At 42.6% G+C, this 19,537-nt stretch overlaps 1 protein-coding gene across 1 annotated transcript in view; it reads left to right on the top strand.

The window, feature by feature from the left end:
- Nucleotides 1-16,219, top strand: part of LOC134884130 (partitioning defective 3 homolog) — a 278,180-nt gene extending 261,961 nt beyond the window's left edge. Inside the window, 3 exon segments of the mRNA XM_063912802.1 lie at nucleotides 1,022-1,142; nucleotides 8,339-8,451; nucleotides 12,641-16,219. Coding sequence (XP_063768872.1) covers nucleotides 1,022-1,142; nucleotides 8,339-8,451; nucleotides 12,641-13,070 — 664 coding nt within the window. The 3' untranslated portion in view covers nucleotides 13,071-16,219.
- Nucleotides 16,220-19,537: the final 3,318 nt, after the last annotated feature.

Raw genomic sequence — 19,537 nt, 5'->3', positions numbered from 1 at the left:
GTGTCTCGCCAAGTGCTACTCAGGGGCATGCACCGGGATCCGTTCATCCTTTATGAGCTGCTATTTATTGTGCTTTTAATGAAGCTTGATTGGCAGCATGTCCTAGTGCCCATTATCATCAGAAGGATGTGCTCATTCTAATCTGCAATTATCACCATAATTGCACCCAGAATCCTCTGGGCCCAAATAAGCAATCACTCCCACCGCTGGCGTGCCACCTGTAAGTGCTCCTCAGGAGGACACACGGAATGACAGGGTAACAGGTCTTGGCTCACTTCCTTTTCTTCCCCTTCTCTCACATGCTCTTGATTAACCTTTCCCTTTTTCACTCAGCGGTAACCCAGAGAACACTCTTCTACTTTTATCTCCCTTTCCTTCATTCAACCTATCCATCGCATTCCCTACATCCCAGAGCTCGTATCGCCTCCCAACACAAATTCCTAACCTTTGGTCACTTTCATCCTTGTGGTATGCATAAATACAGGCTTATTATCAAGCCAGTTGTCTCACCATAATTATGCATTTTGTCATGTGCTGCCTCTGTAGCTGAAGATAAAAGGAGAGCCTGATTAAGCTGAAGGAAGGCTATTGATTCCTATTGACAGGCCCCTCAAAGGCCTTTAATGAAGGGGATGTAAATGAGGGTTTTCCACAGTGTTTAATGACTACGTACCATAGAAGGGCAACATTCTCCTGCAGTCTAAAAGGGACATGGATCACTCACAATGGTGCACGAGGGACTCTTTCAGTTACAGGAATGTTCATGAGTAAAGGCTTGAAGAAGGGAGGATGGGAAGAAAAAACACATAGAGATGTCAGATAGGTATGCAAAAGGGAATCATAACTGTCAGATCAAGGGATCCTCAAGACAAGTTAGAGGGGTGTTAAGGTGGTCAAGTGAATTATTCAGATATGAAAAAGCACAAAGTCATGTGTCAGGTATATTTCTTTGTGAGGGTGATAACCGCTAAGCATGAAACATCTAGTCCCACCATCTCACCTCTTCCTTCTCTCCCCCCAGCAGTCAGATGGCTCCCAGTAACCACGACCGGATACTGAGGCTGAGGCACGAGTTCCAGCATTCCAGGCACGAGGACGATGTCGACGACCACAGGCACACCTACAGCTTCAACCAGTCCTGGGTGAGTGTTCGATAGGAAGCTGCGCTCCGTTGGTGTGGCACTGAGCTGCCCAGACCCAGCTACCAATTCTCCAAAACACCCTAAACCCAGAGCTGATCCCCCCCCGTCTCACTGCTGGACTCAGATATCTCCCTTTGATTATATCGATATTGGTAGTCTCTCTAAAAGATTAGAAGTCACCCAGTCGATTTGACTTAATACACAATAGATACAAAATATTACACAACATAAAATAGAAATCCATGTATCAAATCAAAAACCCACTGAGCATAAATGTGAATTGTTCCAAGCAATCATACTTGGAGAAGACATGTTGTTTTTAATATTTGCACATTGCAATTAGGTAGGGTCGTAAATCCCCGCATCCCGGGTTGAAGTTATAACAATATGACTTGGGAAAGGATTTCAAATAGATGTTTCACGGTAAGGAGCCCCGGCACGACATTAACTGTCAATAGTTTCATGAAGTGCCTCAATTATCTTACACTGTCATCTTTTTGGACCGTCAGTGCCAAATTATCTGAGTGATGTCACTAAAACTTTCGGCTTCAGTCCCAACTTCTGCCAAATACATTTGACTTATTTCTAATTCCCCGGGTCCGACCTTTGACCTGGATCTAATTGCTCATTACTCACATCTGACTTCACTGTCAAGGAATTTAACACACTTCCAGTTGGCAGGAAGGAGAAGATGAAAACGGGAAACCTTCTATGATAAATGAATTTTTAGGACTTAAGGCAAAGTAAGGGGAGACTAATTGAAACAGTGAGCAACCCTATTCATTTCAATTTCCATTAGTCTTGATTAAAGGGATTTTTAAATGAACCATTTTTTTAATTACAATTGTAGAGTTTTTTCTCCTGATTGATCTGTACCAACAATGGGATTTAATCCTCATAATTGGAAAAATGTAATCAAGTTAATTCTTTAGTTAATTCCTGTAGACCTGATTCCATCCTGCTGTGCAGCTGTGCCTAGAGTTTAAGTCAAAAAGAAACACTTTGATCTTCCACACACTCTATCACTTATTATCTTAACATGCTGTAACAATATTTACTCAACTCCTTCTAACTTTGTCAGAAGAGACATAACTCATTGGTTGACACTTTATTTAAGGTCACATGTCCTCTTTATGTTCAACTATAACCAAACAAAACTGAGCCAAAGCAGGAACAAGTTAGAGGTCAAATATTTCGTATATATTTCTGTCATTTAATGCTTTGAGACAGACATAGCTTTTTTTGTGCGGTGACTTTCCTGACCTGGTGGTAGAGGAAAGGGGGCTAATTGTTACACCAGGCAGAGCTATTTTCTAAATTATAGGTCAGAATGTCAGACCTTGAAAGTTAAAATATTTGGCATCCAATTATCAATGTCAGTGTGTCAATGAAATTGGTTTAGAGTGGAGCTTTAATGTGGCAGTGATCTTTAGCTGTTTTTCCTTTTGTCTGTATCAGTTTGGCAGACATAACAGCACACTTCCCAGCATGTTTATACAGAAAAAGCAGACTTTGTTTGCTCTGGATTTCAGTCAGTGTTAGTCCTATTGATGGTGTAAAATCACTGTTAGCCAACATCTCTCATCTTTTTTTTCCCTTTCTGGCTCACAAAGTGGGATGCTAACTGTTTGTTCAGCGCTAAGCAGTCTCAGTGTGTCTCTCTGAGATTCTGAGCTCCTAATTGCTTGTGATTGTTGACATTGTTGAGTTACCCAGTCTACTCCACTGGTAATAAGATATAGGACCAGCCCTGGAGTATTGAAGTCTATTTTATTAGTCCTCTTTCATGTTATTATAGTCCTGTGAACAAGGATTCACAAAGGCAGGGCTTGTTAGGTAAGATACTGGTGTGCCCAGGCTATGTGTTGACACCGATTTGTGGAACTCCAGAGAAATCCTGTCTTAGTGTCATCTAAAAAGCAGGATGGATATCGCTTTATTTGACGCAGAGGGGCGTAAGGTTTTGAAATGAAACCAGGGGAACTGAAGAAGAAGAAAATGTTGGGAAAAGGATGGAAAAGCTTTCAAAGATGTACAGACCCACGCAGGGCTAGAAGGCAACACTTCCATTCTTCTGTGTGCTGTGCTGACTTATAAAGGCTCTTTTTTAAATGATTTTCGCAAACTGTCATTGCTATATTTTGTCCGCAGTGATGAAAGTGAAACCACTGTGACCTCCACTCCAAGCTTTCAGTGAAGGTAACCATGAAAAGGCAAGCTGCCCAAGAAAAAAGTTAAATGCGCACCAATTCAGAGTCTGCTATGCCGCACTTTGATGCACGTTGTCCCTGAGTACTCAAGGTTACAACATAATGGCTTCCACACAGATCTCCATGCCAGAACAGGAGCAGCTGCTAGCATCTAGAGGCACGGCCAGGTTGTAATATTTATACCGTATATTTCTTATAAAAACAAACAGCACCAGCGCTTTTCTGCCTCACTTATCCAAAAATGATGATTAAAGTAAGTATGACACAACAGTCTGATCTCAAGGTCCATTTAGTAGCGGCTGGATCTTCATCTGCAGATGGAGATTACCCAGATGTTATGAAAATGTGGATTTCTTTTTTCGGGGCTAAAGCTATAGTTGAGACTGCTGTAATAAACAACTGCAGATCTTTGTTGAACACACGGACCGGGCTCTCCTTTTGTGAGCAGTAGTTAGGATATAGTTGTTTTCTTTCAATAAACTTTCAATATCACTGGAAAAACTCATTGGAATTTTATACTTCTACTCCATAATAGTCCATGAATCCGTACAGTGTGAGCATAAGAAGGCCATAGTGCGAGTCAATGCTGCAGATACTCAGTGTTTAATTCATTTATTCTGTGTTACTCCGTAGTACCAAATATCTTCCTCTACGTAGACAGCTGTTATATATCAGCTCTTTTAAAATCTTTCACATTTGGAGGAAAAACAGCAACAGTACATTAAGATGATCATGAAAATGAGGAACAGATTGAAAAGGTGTGAGGCTCCCTCTCTGAGTTGACCCCTGGCTTGTCTCTGGGGTGTTGGAGACCGGGCTCAGGTATGTCTGCTGTCAGCGCCTATGATGACAATGCTTGGGTCAGTCCTCGAACCCCCGGCTCCTCCCTTAATGGAATAATGACCAGGACACGAGAAGCCCTGTCCATCACTAAGCCCCCAAGCCAACACACAATTAGAGCTGGCATGTTTTCTCTCCTCCCTCTCCGCTGCTCTGTGAGAGGGGATTTCCAGATGTTCATCATAAAGGCCAATGTATTTTCCAAAGAGTTGCCTTTCTCTTTCTCTCCCGCGCTCTCCGTCTGCTGCAATAAAATCAATTTGTGCTGTTGGCTTGGAGCGCCAATGAGCATGACCACACAGAGGAGTGTGAGCGCCATGCTGGTACCTTGGATCAAACACAACAACAGCAGCCTATAACTCCCTCATTTATGGGAATTCTTTTGATTTTATTATCCTTCTATGTGCTGCTACCAGGATACATGTGTCTCCAAACATCTGTTGTGTTTGTACAATCCTGGGTTTCTTGGTTTGACTGGGTATAGCCACAGTTCTGTTGACTTCACGTTGGCTAAAGGCCAGAGTTAAGTCAACAGCAGGGTGTGAGCTTTAACTTGTCACACAATATATGGGGGGCTTTCTGTCTCTATTTCATTTACTTGCAAGGGAATGATTAAAAAAATCTCTTTCTCACACATTTTGTTACACAGCAAATACCAGTTGACTCAACATGCTGTTTTTCACAGTTTGATCACACAGACTTTGCACAAGAGGACCGTAACATACTGTAAAAAGCAGCAGGGCAATCCTTTAGCCACTCTTGATTCTCCATCTCTTTAAGATTAATCTTGGAAAAATGGACTATGTCATGGTACTATTGCTTCTATCTCAATCCCCCAAAATAACCTGACTGTATTTGTTATGTCAATTATGGTGATTTGGATCGATCTTTTGTCCAGCTTCGTCCAAGATTGCTTGCTAACGCTTGCTTCTTTGCTGAATGATGGATATTGCTGTTCAATGTAGTGCATGTAGCAAGCGTGGTTTACTGATGTTGTGATTACAAAAACCATAAGCAACAGGAATTGCTAACGCACTTGAACAGTCCTTTAGCGTGTTTGGGGGTATGAAATGGATTTTTTCATGGCAAATGCAATATTGTTGCATTGTTCAAAACACATCTGACCATCACTCAGGGTGTGAATGCGCACAAATGTATGCATGCCTTACCAGATTTTTCCTCGCACTCCAGATACTTTGATGTGAGACTGTGTTTGTGTGTGTGTGTGTGTGTGTGTGTGTGTGTGTGTGTGTGTGTGTGTGTGTGTGTGTGTGTTCATAGATAAGACTACGAACAGAGGGAGTAGAGTAGAACAAAGCGATTGCACTGCTTCTGTCAATATAATAATGCATTTCAGTATTATTACCCCACACACATATCTTCACAATAAAAGATAAGACTCTAACATTTTGTTCTGCCATTTGTGCAAGCCGTCCTCAACTGATATGGAGATAGCCAGCACTCCCATTCACCATGGTTTCCTGGGCCAGGGAGTGGGAAATGGCAGACCACACTGCTTGCTCTCAGATGGATACTACGCCCGGAGCTACACACCCCGGCAACCACAAATGGACTGGGTTTGCTTTTAATAAATTGGCAGAATTGGGTCGAGGACTTCAACAGTGAATCATTATCCAACTGTGCTTTTGTCAGGATGTGGTGTTTCGCTATTCTCCCACTTTCTTCTTGTTCTCTGCCCATTAGCAACTTAAATGTGTTCCATATGTCTGTTTGTGTACAGCAGGGCTTCTCTTTAAACTGTTCCCTATGTGTAGGGCTACAAACGGAGCATCATGACGAGTGTAGGCGGAAACGCCATGTGTTAGAGCTGACCCATCACAGCAACCCGCTTTGAAATCTGAAAGGTCTGTGACCAAGACTGAAGCAAGAAATATTACACCTTGGAACTCTTAAAGCTCAACGCCTTCCCAGCTGCTTTCCTGGACCCGGATTTTTGATAGCTGCAAATAATTTTCATAATTATGTCCCCCCCGACTCACCGTCTGTGAACGCGAAATGTTTGAACAGGTGGAGATTTCCTTTTTTTCCCCTTCTCCCTCCTTTGTCTGTCACCTCACCAAGAAAGGGAGAGGGATAAAAGCATGCCGTATTGACATCATTTTTCACATTATTGGATAGAAACGAACACGGACGTCTCTTTGATTCGATTTCAACAAATGTCATGTTTTATATGGCATGTATTCCAGGGCCTAACATAGAATAATCTGATTCTCCTTCCCTGATAATGCCATTACACTGACTGATTTTCTCTCCTGGCTATTTCTCATGCGTTTCTCTTGGCATGGCGTCATACACCTCAACCCTTCAGTTTTAAACCTAAGCGTCGAGCACCTCCGGATCCTCACCGCTTCCCTTTAAATCTCATTCAAACTTTTAGTGTGCGTGACTAATTATTTTTTCTCACCACCACATTAAATCATTTATCCTTTTCCCTCACTGTTCATCTGAAATTCGTTTATGTGCTCTACACTTTCTGAGCCGGTGGAACGTGTTGTTACAGTGAAACCTGAAACATATGAGTCCGATTCACTTCACCCACGTGGAATACTGTTATTTTTAAGGAATTGGATGACTTGAGAAAGGACTTGTTATTGACGCTGAGTGAAATGTAATTGCGCTGTTATTGCAGCTGTCTAAGTGAGGAGGAAAGCAGCCATTTCAATAATACAAGATGTTTCCAAGGCATTTATGCTGTCCATCCGCCAACACACCTTTACCGCATCAATCTTTTCTGTCATGTACTGCAACTACCTGCTTTCTTCCAACCACCCCACAAACACTTTTAAGAAAATCTCTTCCCAGACAAAAAAACACTTATTCTGTAACCGCTCTGTTCAGATTTAAATCTCAGGTGGTCTGTCGAATTGTGAAAATGATTGGTTAATATTTACTTCAGCAGAAATGTCTGCACGCAAAGCATCCACACCCTCACCTGCCTACCACATTAGCGTCCAAGCCTTATGAAAAGTGACACTCGGTCAAGCCACGCTTGCCACAGCTCCTCAGCTCGCCTCTGTTTAATTGGCTTGTCATGTTCTTTCATCAGCCAGCTCGTTAGCAGTGCACTAGCTTGAGGGAGATGATATCGCCATGTCAACCACACAGACGATCAGACAACAAACACACACACACGGTACAGGATAGTGGTGTGTAGTCAAGTCACACGCAAAGCTGTGAAATGAAGCAGTTACTGGGGAAACTCATATGTATTTTATGTCTTTAGCATGCTAATACTTCTACTTCAGAAATACACTGCATACATTTAGGTAAATATCACAATAGCATACATTTCATATAATGTAATTAGCACAATGTACAGTAACAACATGTTCATTTTAAATCCTAAAAAGGAATAGTAATTAGCTCCAAAGTCATTATTTATATATCAATTGTTCAATCATTTTCTTTATTTGAATACATTAATTTGACTACCCCTGACACTTGTATGATACATCTACTAACCCAAAGAATCCTGCAGATGTTTTTGGAAATACTGTTTATTCCAAAGCTATGATCATCTTTATTTTTGAGTCTTTTCCACATCATCATGACGTTCTCTCACAAAACAGTATTTGTTGCTGTTATGACAAACGTTTTTGACAATAGTCCCTTTCATTTGTAGACATTCCATTAAAAACAAGTCCTCTTTTCTCCGCTTGAGATTTCAATTAAATGTCAAACTGCTGTCACTTTTGTAGGTTCTGAATTAAAAGTGTTACACTGCACACTGTGCCGCCTGGCATTGTAGTCAACCAAGGATACTGAATTAATAGAAAGATCTTATTCCTTGTGAATTATGCCTTTGAAAGTAATACCGGGGGACTTTTAATCCACAGGCACAGCTGCATTGTGCAGTGTCATTTTCACCATGGAATCACACCTTCTAACTACCTGTTCCCTGAGTGTTGCCTAACACACAGGAGGCATCACACTGACACACCAACTGCTGTGCTAAGGGAAACATATTCCATCATCTAAGTGTGTGTGTATTTCTGTGGGTGTGTGTGTGTGTGTTATCTATTACCAGAATTGCGTCCAAAGACAGAAATGTCAGCCATTTCAGGTCAAATTTGATTTTACAGTGGCGTGTCTTAACTCTATCTTGTCATTCTGTGGATTTTACAGTCGAGCAATGGGACGGAACCACTGAGCGGACGACATTCAGTAACAGTTGACTCGCAGCAGCAGCAAGAAGATGATTTCCAACAAGCACAGAGACAGTTCACCTCCCTGCCACGGTGAGACCTCCCCTCCCTTCTCCTTTCTTTATTCCATCTGTCTCTCCTTTCAGTGGCTTATCACATTCTGACTGCCCTTTTGACTTTTCTGATTTTTATCAATTTCTTTCCCTCATTTTTGTGCCTTTACCCTTTTTCTTTATACACTTTTCATCTCTTTGATTTCAAAGTCAATCACAAAGCCTCTGACTCATCTCCAGACATTTAAATAACTCTTAGCAAAACTCTTTGAATGAAATCATTTAATGTGATCGCTTGGAGTTATTTGACTGATATCCACTTTCATTAAGTCAATGTTGACCCTGTGGAAGTGGTGAATTGAGTGGATTTTTTTCGTAGCAATATCGCTGCTGACACAACATGACTTCAGAGCTACAACCGCTGCTCTTCATCTTCTTCATCTTCCTGTTTCAAACTTTTTGCATATATTTGAAAAACATGCCAATGAAGCTTACCATATCTCACATCTCGAGGCGGTGAGGCAGAGTTGGAGTTTAGTACCGGTGTTTGCATTTCCTGCGTTTCTTCTGTATGTGACTCACGTAAGTCATTGCAAACCTTTTTCTTGTGGAATATCTACATCTTAAGTTCTACATCCTTTGAAAGAAAGTCACCAAAGACCTAAATTCTATACTTTGAAGGAGTGACGTTCGGTTATTAATTAAACATCATTTCCTCTCCCTGTTTAATATCCCCTCATTGAAAACAATCCAATGTGAGTTTTCTTTGTGTTGTGAAATGTTGAAAGTGAAGTCTGATTTATTTGAGTTCTGCTTCTATGCCAGTTAAAACAAAGACGGAACACTTAAATGATGTGTATATATGTGTGTGTGGTCTTCTAATTTCTTGGCTAGAGTTACTCGGCTCTCCTGTGATACTATCTCTCCCTGCACAAACAGCAATCATTTTTTTTCCATCCTCTTTTTGCTCTGCTGTCTCTGAACAGTCACAGGCAGCTCGATTAAAAGATGTTCCTGTCCATGGCTATGGATTTGCGGTCCACGTGGACGCATAATCAATGTGGTCTGTATAAGCCAGAGGGATCTGTGCATTCACTTCATAGGTGTTATCTGCTGGCATCTCATGTGATGTGACAGTTGCCCCCAGCCCTCCCCTCTCAGTGAGCTGCACTTGTGAAAGTTCCTCTGGCCAGCCAAAAAGCCAGGCGAGGATGGCCTTTGATATGCATTCCTCTGATAATCTCATAGCGTCTTTTAGCGAAGAGTCGCATGAGCTCAGGCTTGACGTTTGACCCCGGCTAAAGCTTTTTAGAGCTTGTGTCTCGGCACAGCTCCTCATTAAAGAGCTAAAGTCTTACATCCCCAGATTAATAACCACAATTCCCTCCATCTCCAACCACCTCCCCTTTGGAACCCCTTCATCCTGTCCTCCTCATCCAAAACAGGAAGCTGGAGCAGTCAGCCGTTCAGTCAAAAGGGGACATTCCCCCACACAAAAAAACCCTTCCTCCTAAAGAGCTTCCAGAAGAAACCCTGGTTATCTGATGACGGCCAGGCTTAGCTGGCTGTCTGGGATGTGAGTATTGGAAGAGCACTAATGAAGGCTTGTTGTCGGAGCAGGATTAGCGGTGACAGGCAGTGGAGGGCGAGAGGGGGCCGGGAGAGGAACGAGTGAGTTAGTAGGAAAGAGAAACCACTGATTAGCCTGAAAGAGACGCTCTCACACACACAAACACACACATGAATGCGGTCAAGATAAGGTTCTTAAATGTGGCCTGTGTGAACCGCCAGTAGCTCTTCCCTCTTTCCAAGCACTCTTTGCATTCCTCCGCTAGCGCGTTGTAACGAAAACATTATTCCAGGTTTGGAGACAATTTATTTGCACAATATAGCTACAATTGTTCCACTGGCCATTGCACATATTTGGGTTTTTTCCCCTAATCATTTTGTGTCCGTGCATGTGTGTGTGTGCTTTCTCCTCCTTCTCATAAACTCTGATTCTTCCCAGCTGTTTTAAAGAAACACACGGCAGCCACAAATTTTCCTGCGAGCCAACTTCCTGGCTTTGTTTGTTATGTTCTGTCATTCTAAATTTACCCCAGTCTTTGGCATGATGTATTTTCCCATCCCCTCCCTCTGTAGATGTAACTAATCTACTTTGTGACATATTCTGGCAAAGGAGTAGAGGTGATAAGAGAACTGACTCCCCTGGCACATCAATCACGATTACATTCCAGTGGAACAATGCCATTTCTGTTCTGCTCTTATCGCCACCGAAGACTTTCTCCCTAAATCTCCCTCTTCCCTTTTCGTCTTTAAAAACCTAAAGGGTCATTCTGGAAACGCAGATTTCTGCCTCGTGCAACAGGCGTCCTGGGTTTCTAAATAAGCGACTCCCTCATGAGCGGCGCTGGCTGCTCTGTATGCCAAGCCGGGGTGTAAATGCATGGCGGCTCGCCCAGACAGAAAAACCCAGATATGAAGCATGTGGTGGGGCTCTCTCTGCAGTCTGTCCCTACATCTGCCCCTCCGCCAATTACCCTCATACTTACACATGCTCTACATGCATGCACACACATACAGAGCGGAACAAGATAATGTGTTTGTGTTGCAAATGTACTGTACATAAATGCATACACATTTGTCTGTGGATGCTTAAATATAGATAGGCTCACAGATACAGCCATGTGCTTCAGCTCTTCACCTCATATTAGATGTTGTGGTCCACACAGGTCTTCATGAGTTACACTGGAATTGAGGAATCACATGGAGATATTTTAAAGGGAATGTTGAATTAACTGGCAACACAGAAGAAGAAAATACAGAAATTCATGTTTGTTTGAAATCCCTAAGCCGGATCTATGCTTGACCCAAGGGGTCAATGGCAGACCTGCCATGGATATCTATGTCCTTATAGTCAGCTGGATTCAGCAATGGATTACATGTATACTAAATGAGTTAACTGTGTGGTACAGAGAGATAGCAGTGTATGTTGTACCCACAGTGAAAGACTAGAATTACATCTGACTATTCTAACTTTTATTTTTGGTGTTTCCAATTACTGAATAGGAGACTACTGTGGTGCAGTCGAGGGTACTTCATTCAACATTGAAGTACCGGGGAAAATAAATCAAAGGTCATCACTCGATGATTTATGTCCATTGTGAGGTGTGACTTCCAGTAAAAAAACAAATATTCTATTTTATCATAATTTATTTTGTCTGGAAAATGTTTTGGACTAAAAAACAGCCTGTTCTGTTTTTTGTTCCAGTCAGTCTCCTTGGAATGAGACTCGTCCGATAACAAAAGCAGACATTTTGGCCTAAAAGCATGCCGAGCCCCTGCCTCCCTCGCAGGATTGTGTGCTGTGAACTCAAAAGCTTTTTAAGCACACTACGGGTCAGGGAGGTGTGAATGGGATTTCTCATAGTACCTCTGACGCAAAAGACACTGTCACAGGTTTTCCATCTCACAGAGACCCTAATGGATCCTAATAATGGAGGAGTAGACTCAACACTTTGTCCAAGGACCCGGCGGATCCCATTGACAGCTTTCCATGGTCAATTTCCAGAAAGGGGAGCATGTGTGGCAGAAGGCATTCTTGGATGTTTCTTTTTTTCTATTCGAGACAATATGTGTGCATCTTGGGCCCTTGTGTCAGTTTAGAGGCTCGCAGGCAGACTGAAGAAGAGTAGAAGGCGCATGACGCCGTGAGGCCTGCCATTACTCTGTCTGTGCTGTAAGTGCACCCGTCTGCATCTCCAAAAAATAGTTAAATGGATGAAAGCAGCCATTTTTCTCAGCGTGGTTTTAACATTTGTGTTTGTTTACAACGCGGAACTAATAGTGCTGATGGCGTTTCAGGCTTCCCCCCATTTCTTTCCTGTCTCTTTCATGTCTCTGTCTTCAAATAACAGTATTCAGTGTAATCATTCAGCACACTATAACAGATCCCTCTTTGCTCCACTCATGTTGCCTGTAGTATTTTAACTCAACGCCACCACATCCCCCTTTTAATTTCACAAAACCTGAAAATGGACACATTCTCTGCTGAAGTGCAGTTCCTTTTGAATTCCCTTTCAATAGCACTGACCCTGGGGCCGCTACAGAAAAAAAGCAATCTTTTTCTGAGCGGTTGCTCCTCCTCCGGTCGCTTTAGATCCAGGTTCCGTTTAAGGTGACTCACTCAACGGTGCGATTAACCTCTTTACCTGCCTTTTTGTGTTTAGGCAACCTCACATGACCCCCAGCACGGTGTCCCAGGACTCATGGGATAAGGTGTACACGCCAGCAGAGGGATTCCAGCCATCGAAAGAGAACCCTCGCTACCCCTCCAACCAGGGATCACATAACGGATACCTGGGAACGTCCAACTTCAATGCTCGTGTCCTCTTAGAGACTCAGGAGCTGCTGAGGCAAGAGCAGAGGCGCAGAGAGCAAGAGGCCAACAAGTCCAGGCCTCCTTCCATGCAGGAAACCCCCAGCAGCATCGCCTACGACCACAACAGAGAACACACTCATGCCCTAGGCCCTGCCCCGGTGCAGGCCGCACTTCAGTCCAAGGGCCCGTACAGACAAGACGTACCCCCGTCGCCTTCTCAGCTCGCCAGGCTCAGCAGGCTCCAGGGATCGGAGAAGGGCAGGCTGTTTTACTCTTGAGACAGTGACAAGGTGGGACTTTTGGGAGATTAGGACTGACTCCAAAGAGCATTAACAGGGAAATATACCAGTGGGCTGAGAGTCTTCTTTTTATATGAAAATGCTGAGAAACAAAGATTTGTATGGGACTGTTGATACAAAATGTTAATATTTAAAAAGGAAAAAAAGTGTTTTTAAAGATATGAACCCTTATCCTTTTAATCTGTCATAAAGAAATGAATTGCTATGTTTTACTGTCATCTAACTACGTGTATACTGTAAGTGCCTTCTAGTCAATCGATTGTTCCCCTTTTGCAGGCATCAGCCCCATTTTTATGGCTCATGATCTGCAGATTTGACCCATCCATCTGAAAGACTCAGTAGAGCAGACACCGCGGCAGAAGGCAATTGGTTTGGGCCATCGTGACAGCAGTGTGTCCCAAACATAATAACCCCGAGCACGAGACGCGGCCCAGACAAGTTTTGTGCTGGCGGGGATCTTAGTCGATACATCACTTGTGTGAATGAGGCTTGTGTTTTTTGCAGGTCACTTTGACAAGCACCGCACATTCATGTGAGGGCATAGCTTCTGTGTATAAAGTGTGTGTGAGTGCTGGCTGGAGTCTGCATGTGGTGACAAAGTGTGGATGTTAAGCAGCTTGTATGAAATGTGGAGTCAGAGCTTTTGTTTTTGGGCATGACCCGCAGTTCAGGGAAATATCCCCTTTAGGTTTCAGATACGACACTTTCAACCCCCTCTCGTATTCAATATGATAATCCAGGATTCTCCTCCTACGCTGGCGGCTTTATCTCCGTTTCATGTCCCTCACATTGTCCCCCTCAGCAAACGCTGTCTCAGTGGAGGAAAACAGCCTTAAACCCTTTATTCCTACCCTGTCCTGCCCACCCAGGGAAACCAGTAGTGTGAATGGGGTCGTGTATGGGTTATTAATTAATGTACCTCATTAAAAATGAATGGGCCCCTTTGTGTGTGTTTATGTTGTCATGTATGACGAGATAAAGAAACAGGGACCTCGCCATCCTCGCCTAGAATGAATCGGCTGTAACTGAAACCCGCCGGCCTCTAGGTGTCTGAGTTGTTCCTCGCTGAATATTTCATCAGCGTGGTTACACAGGAAACCACAGCGGCGCTGCGGTAGGTGGCCTCAGTGCGAGACCGCAGAGCCATCTGCCCGATACAAAGCAGCTGATTTTGTTTTCTTTCCATGATTATGTCCATTGGTACAAAACCATTTTGGGGCCTTTCTGTCGTTCAATCAATAATTAGTGGTGCATTTTCAGTGTGTGTGTGTGTGTGTGTGTGTGTGTGTTTTCATCAGAACAAGCTTTGGTTGCAGATTGAGGATGTTTCTTAAAAGGCAAAGCTTAGAATACATTTTGAGTTGCAGTTAGGTTTAGTTAAGGTTAAGATAAGATGTCAAATTGATTATTGATTAACCCTGACTACTTTTTAAACAGATGTTTTGGGTCCTTCCTGCAGTATACTTACATGCACTAAGGAAACCACATAATCCAGCTAACTGGAAAATGTGGTTTCCTTAGAAACCTGTTTTCTGTAGTAACCTGGTAACTGTAAATCTGTGTACAGTATACATGCAGCAAGTCAGTAATCAGATTTATACCCTACCCCTGACATCATTCCTAAAATATTTTGTACTTTTTTAAGTGTTCTATTAATACAACATGATTATTTTGGATGAATGGGATTCTGTTTTACAAATCCATCAATGTTCAGCCAAAGAAACCGACTTCAAGAGACTACTTTGTGTCAGTTTTGGTCGGGATACAATTATTTCGACTAGGAATGCATTTCCACATGTAATGCTCTTTCCCGCTGCACAGCTGTCCCAGCGATTCTCCATGTCGGAAGTCTTTGTCATGCAAATACACACATGTAAAACCTGGTTTCACACACACACCTAGCCAAGAAACTGCCTTTTCCAGGAGAAATCTGGCTTTGTAAATCAGGTTTCTGTAATCCCTCTTCCCGGATTACAGAAACCGGGTTTTTGGTTTACACTATGTTCATAACATCACCGGAAAATACAACTGTTACCGGGCTTCTGACAGTAATTGCATGTTAACAGACTGTTTTTTGGAAATAGTACAGGAAGCTACGAACTACGCAAGGCCATATTTGAAAAGCAGTTGTTCATACAGAAATAAATGCCCATTAATGAATTTGTAAATCTAAAGATAGAGCTCGTGGTTTCTATGAGTCATGCCATGGATAGTGTAGGTAAGCATCTAAAGTTATTGCCCTGAAAGTGTGTTTGGGTCGAGCGTTCTTACTTATGAAAGCGTATGTAGAAAACAGTACTATCATGTCCTTCTCCCAGTGTTCTAGTATGTGTGGGTGGACATGTGTTTAAGTGTCTGTTAACGCTGCCAGTAACTGGATGCTCCAATATGTTTCTGAATATGTCTTGGCAGCCATATGAACCACTTGGCTGCTGAGTGGGAGAAGAGCAGCGGAGTAGGAGGGAGAGAAGATGGGAGGACCCGACCCTTGCAGATGATTCAGTCAATGGAGTAATCAGAAATATTCCTCAGAGTCTGCGGTACAAACAGGAGGTTACCCACCAGGCCGCGCTCACTTTAGCTGTCTCTTCTTCTCTTCGTTTATCTCTCGGTCTGTCAGTGTCAGATGTTCGTGGATAAGACTGGTGTGTGTGTGTGTGTGGGGGGGGGGGGGTCCAACACTGATATAGAAGCTGTATTAACTGATGTTTTACATATCTCCATCGTGAACTGGGGAGGGGTTCAAGTGCCTGTGATATCTAATGAGTTTTTTTCCCTCTCTTCATATGCAAATTTGATAATATCCCATAATGCACGTTTATTATTTCTGTTGTGTAATTAATGTTTGCCGCCTCTGTGACATATGGATTCTTCCCATAAAGCTATTGTTTCGGGGGATGGTTTTTTATCAACGTGGGAGGAATTAGAAACATATTGTTATTGTTTCATTGTGTTTTTTTATGACCATCCTTCATTGTCTTTTATTATCCACAATATGGTACTATGGTGGTCCAAAATGATTTAAATGTAAGCACAGTGCAATTTTCCTTTTTACAACGGTGTATCATTAAGAAGTGTTTCTGCCATTCTCTGTACATACAATATAAAATTCTTTTTCAGTGAATAAATACCGGCTGGATTCAAATTCTTGTAACAATAATTTCCCTTGACTTTCACAATCATAAAAGGTTTGAGTAAAAAACAATGGATATATGAATCCTTGCTGCTACTATTCCATCATAAGTAAGTAGTGTGTTTCAGATGTGTTAAGTTAATCTGGACAACCTATAAAACACAGAACGATTCTATTTGTCATCTGGTTGCCAGATTCTTCCTTCTTCCTTCAGCGGCTGAAAGAAAAAAGAATCAGGATTTTGAGTTCCTTTCATGGCTGAAAGAATGTGGAAACAAGTTTAACCTCTGCAGTTGCTACAGCTGTACATTGGCGCAAACTCAAAATGTGGCTCCCACATTTGAAGTGGCAGTGAAAACGTCTGATAAAAACACTTCCTCCCTGTCTCTCCATCTCTTTTATTTCCTGTCCTGATAGGTCAATGTGAGGGTTGGCCGGGATGTTGTGCCTTGAGCTGGCTGAACTTCTAATAACATCCTGTGATCACTCCTATGGTGATAAAGACAATAGTCAAATTTACGATGTTCTACTCCAGGGGAAAGGCAGGTCTTACATTTGGCCCTGCATCACAGAGCTCCTTCCAAATCCGTCTTCATCCTGGGGAAGGCCTTTAAAAGACTCAGTCTGGTAAGAGTGCAAATATACAAGAAAGCACACACATCTGTGACACATGCGAAGCAGGTGAAATTAAGGTGAAGCGGGAGGGGAGAAACTGGGACATTTGCCCGGATTGTGAAAGAACTAGGAGAGGTTTTAACCCTGAATAAAACCTCCAGGGAAGTTTAAAAAGCCCCAAATCTGAAGTGGGTTTAACTTTGAACATCGCTGCCGGGCCACTGTCCATTTTGTTCCATATAGCCTTTGATTGAGTGTCAACAGAGCAAATGTAGAGGAGCAGCAGTCGTGTGTATTAAGCAAATATAGACAGAATTATTCCTGTGAGGTTGCACAATACATATGGTTTGTCTTCCTTTTGTTTGATATTCCATATGACATAACATATATTTATGGGACTTGAGAGTATGAATTAGCTTGCTTTATATAATTCTATGCAGATGATATCCTTTTGTTCATAGCAGGTCTCCTCAATGTCATTTTTTGGCAGCCTATAACAAGAATATGGCTCAAGCTTCAAACTTAACTTATGAAAGAGTATTATAATTAAATATAGTATGATTTATGGTTGTTTCTGTACGGGACTCACTTAAACAGTGGACGGGTGGCTGCCATCCCTCTGGGACTGAGAGTTTAATAGAGCACAGAGAATGTGGTCCTCTGCAGGTTTAGAAATACCATTTAAGATAACAGATACCATATGGTCTGAAGAAACATTAGCTTTTACGGACCATAAAATGATCCTTCTGTCGCCATACTTCTATTGTGATTTGTGGATATGTATAGAATCGTTATTGTCATATACAGTAATGTCATCACCACGAAACGGACATTACAGCCATAAATCCAGTAGAAGTATCTGCAGAGGTAATGTAAAGCCTTCAAAACACAATAGGTCTCATCCTAGCATGTTATAGAGCGCAGCATGTAACCTAGTGGGTGCTCCGCTGTATCAGCTTGCACCCTCAACGCTTTGAGGCCTGAGGGGAACAGTAAATCTGTCTCTCGCCGCACTCTGTCCGATCATTACTCACACCCGAAGAGCTCTGCTGAGTCGTTGATATCCCCCTTTTGCATTCCTGCCATCATAATACTGTATAATGAAAACCTTTTTTCTACAATGATCAACAGCAGACTCTGTCTTTCGGCCAGTTTGATTTCATTACTCCATGTTGTCCTCTTGACCCCTGCAGGCCAGACTAGTAGACCCCAGTGTTGGCAAGTGCGTTGATATGAGAAGCAGATGGGGTTCGTGTGAAGCGCCTATAGATAAAAAAGCATGTGAGTGTCAAGGATTAGGGAAGTTTTTTTTAACCCTCTTTTCAGCGGGGTGAGTCTGAGTCACCTGTTTTGGGTTGAAGGACCTGCTTCCCTCTCTGATCCCTGATCCGCTGCCCCAGTGGGATTTCAAAAGAGGAAGCGTCGTTGTAAGAAAAATGGGTGGTCATAAATCTCGGCAGATGCACAAGAAAAACCAATTGTGCGAAGCTGACATGAACACACGCGCACACGCACATACCTGGGGGTTCTTCCCCATAGCTTTGGGAAACATCTGGTGAGTGCGTGTGTCAGAGGAGAGGCTGCTTCTCTGTAATGTGTGCGTAGAGGAGGGGAGGAGGGCTAATGCCTTTCACTCTTTAGACGATAGCTTTGTGTGTGAAAGAGAAACAGAGGGAGTTACAGATGAACTGGCTTACTGAAAAGATTACCAGATGAGGAACAGAGAGAGCGTACCGTGTTTACCAGAACGCTCACCTCACCTCACTCATATCAGATGGAATCCCAGCATTTTGTACAGCAAGTTGTTATTTGAAATTAAAGGAAAATGTTTTAGGCAATAGGCCAGATGGTTGACCTTTAATAGCACTCAGGGATTGGGCTGTTGAAGGATCTACCACATCTAAGCTTGGAGAACTTTAAAGACTGACATAAATCTGAGGGACTTGAATTCAGAGCATATGGATGCAAAGCTGTCATTTTTCTAACTCACATAGTTATAGAAGAAATTATTTTCAAATGTTTTCAAGCTGTAGGATCAGTGGTGTAAGAAGGAATCTAGATTTCAAAGAGAGCACTTTTAGAGTCTCAGGATATAGCATACATGTTTTCTGAACCACTTGTATTACATTATTTCTTGCTGTTGTCCAAGTTAGATCTTCATTGTATGCACTTTATATCCCTTATATCTGTTAAGACACCGTTGCATGGGTTTGTCGTTCATGTTGTTGGATTTGTTGAAGTGGTTTACATAATATTTTAGGTTAGATCTATTAGATCAATCGAAAACTGTGTCGATTTTCTGAAATGGTAGTGCTTTCAACAGTTGCTAGGTCAAGTTGTGGAATAATGTTTTTCTACTTTGCCCAATATTTCTTATATTTAACCATTTTTCTGTGTTCTACCAGGTCATCCACGGATCTGTGTGTGGCTGCTGCGCATGGTTATCATCAAATTGAAGGTCATACAGTAATAGCTTAACATCTGATATCCCACAATATCACTGACCCCAGCCCAATCCTTGAAATTAGGTCCCATTTGGCCCAAAAACAACCAACCAGGCCACAGTAGACCCTGACAGGCCTGCTCTTCCTGAACCAATTTAACCCGAGGCCCTTCCCCATCCTACCACCCATGGAGCGCCACACGCTGCCTGGGACCGAGCTGCAGCCCTGAAGGCGACGGGGGGAGAAGACTTCCC

This window comes from Eleginops maclovinus, chromosome 21 (genome assembly GCF_036324505.1).
Source record: "Eleginops maclovinus isolate JMC-PN-2008 ecotype Puerto Natales chromosome 21, JC_Emac_rtc_rv5, whole genome shotgun sequence".
Lineage (NCBI taxonomy): Eukaryota > Metazoa > Chordata > Actinopteri > Perciformes > Eleginopidae > Eleginops > Eleginops maclovinus.
Note: the sequence above shows the minus strand (reverse complement) of the source record. Positions and strands in the feature narration are given on the sequence as shown.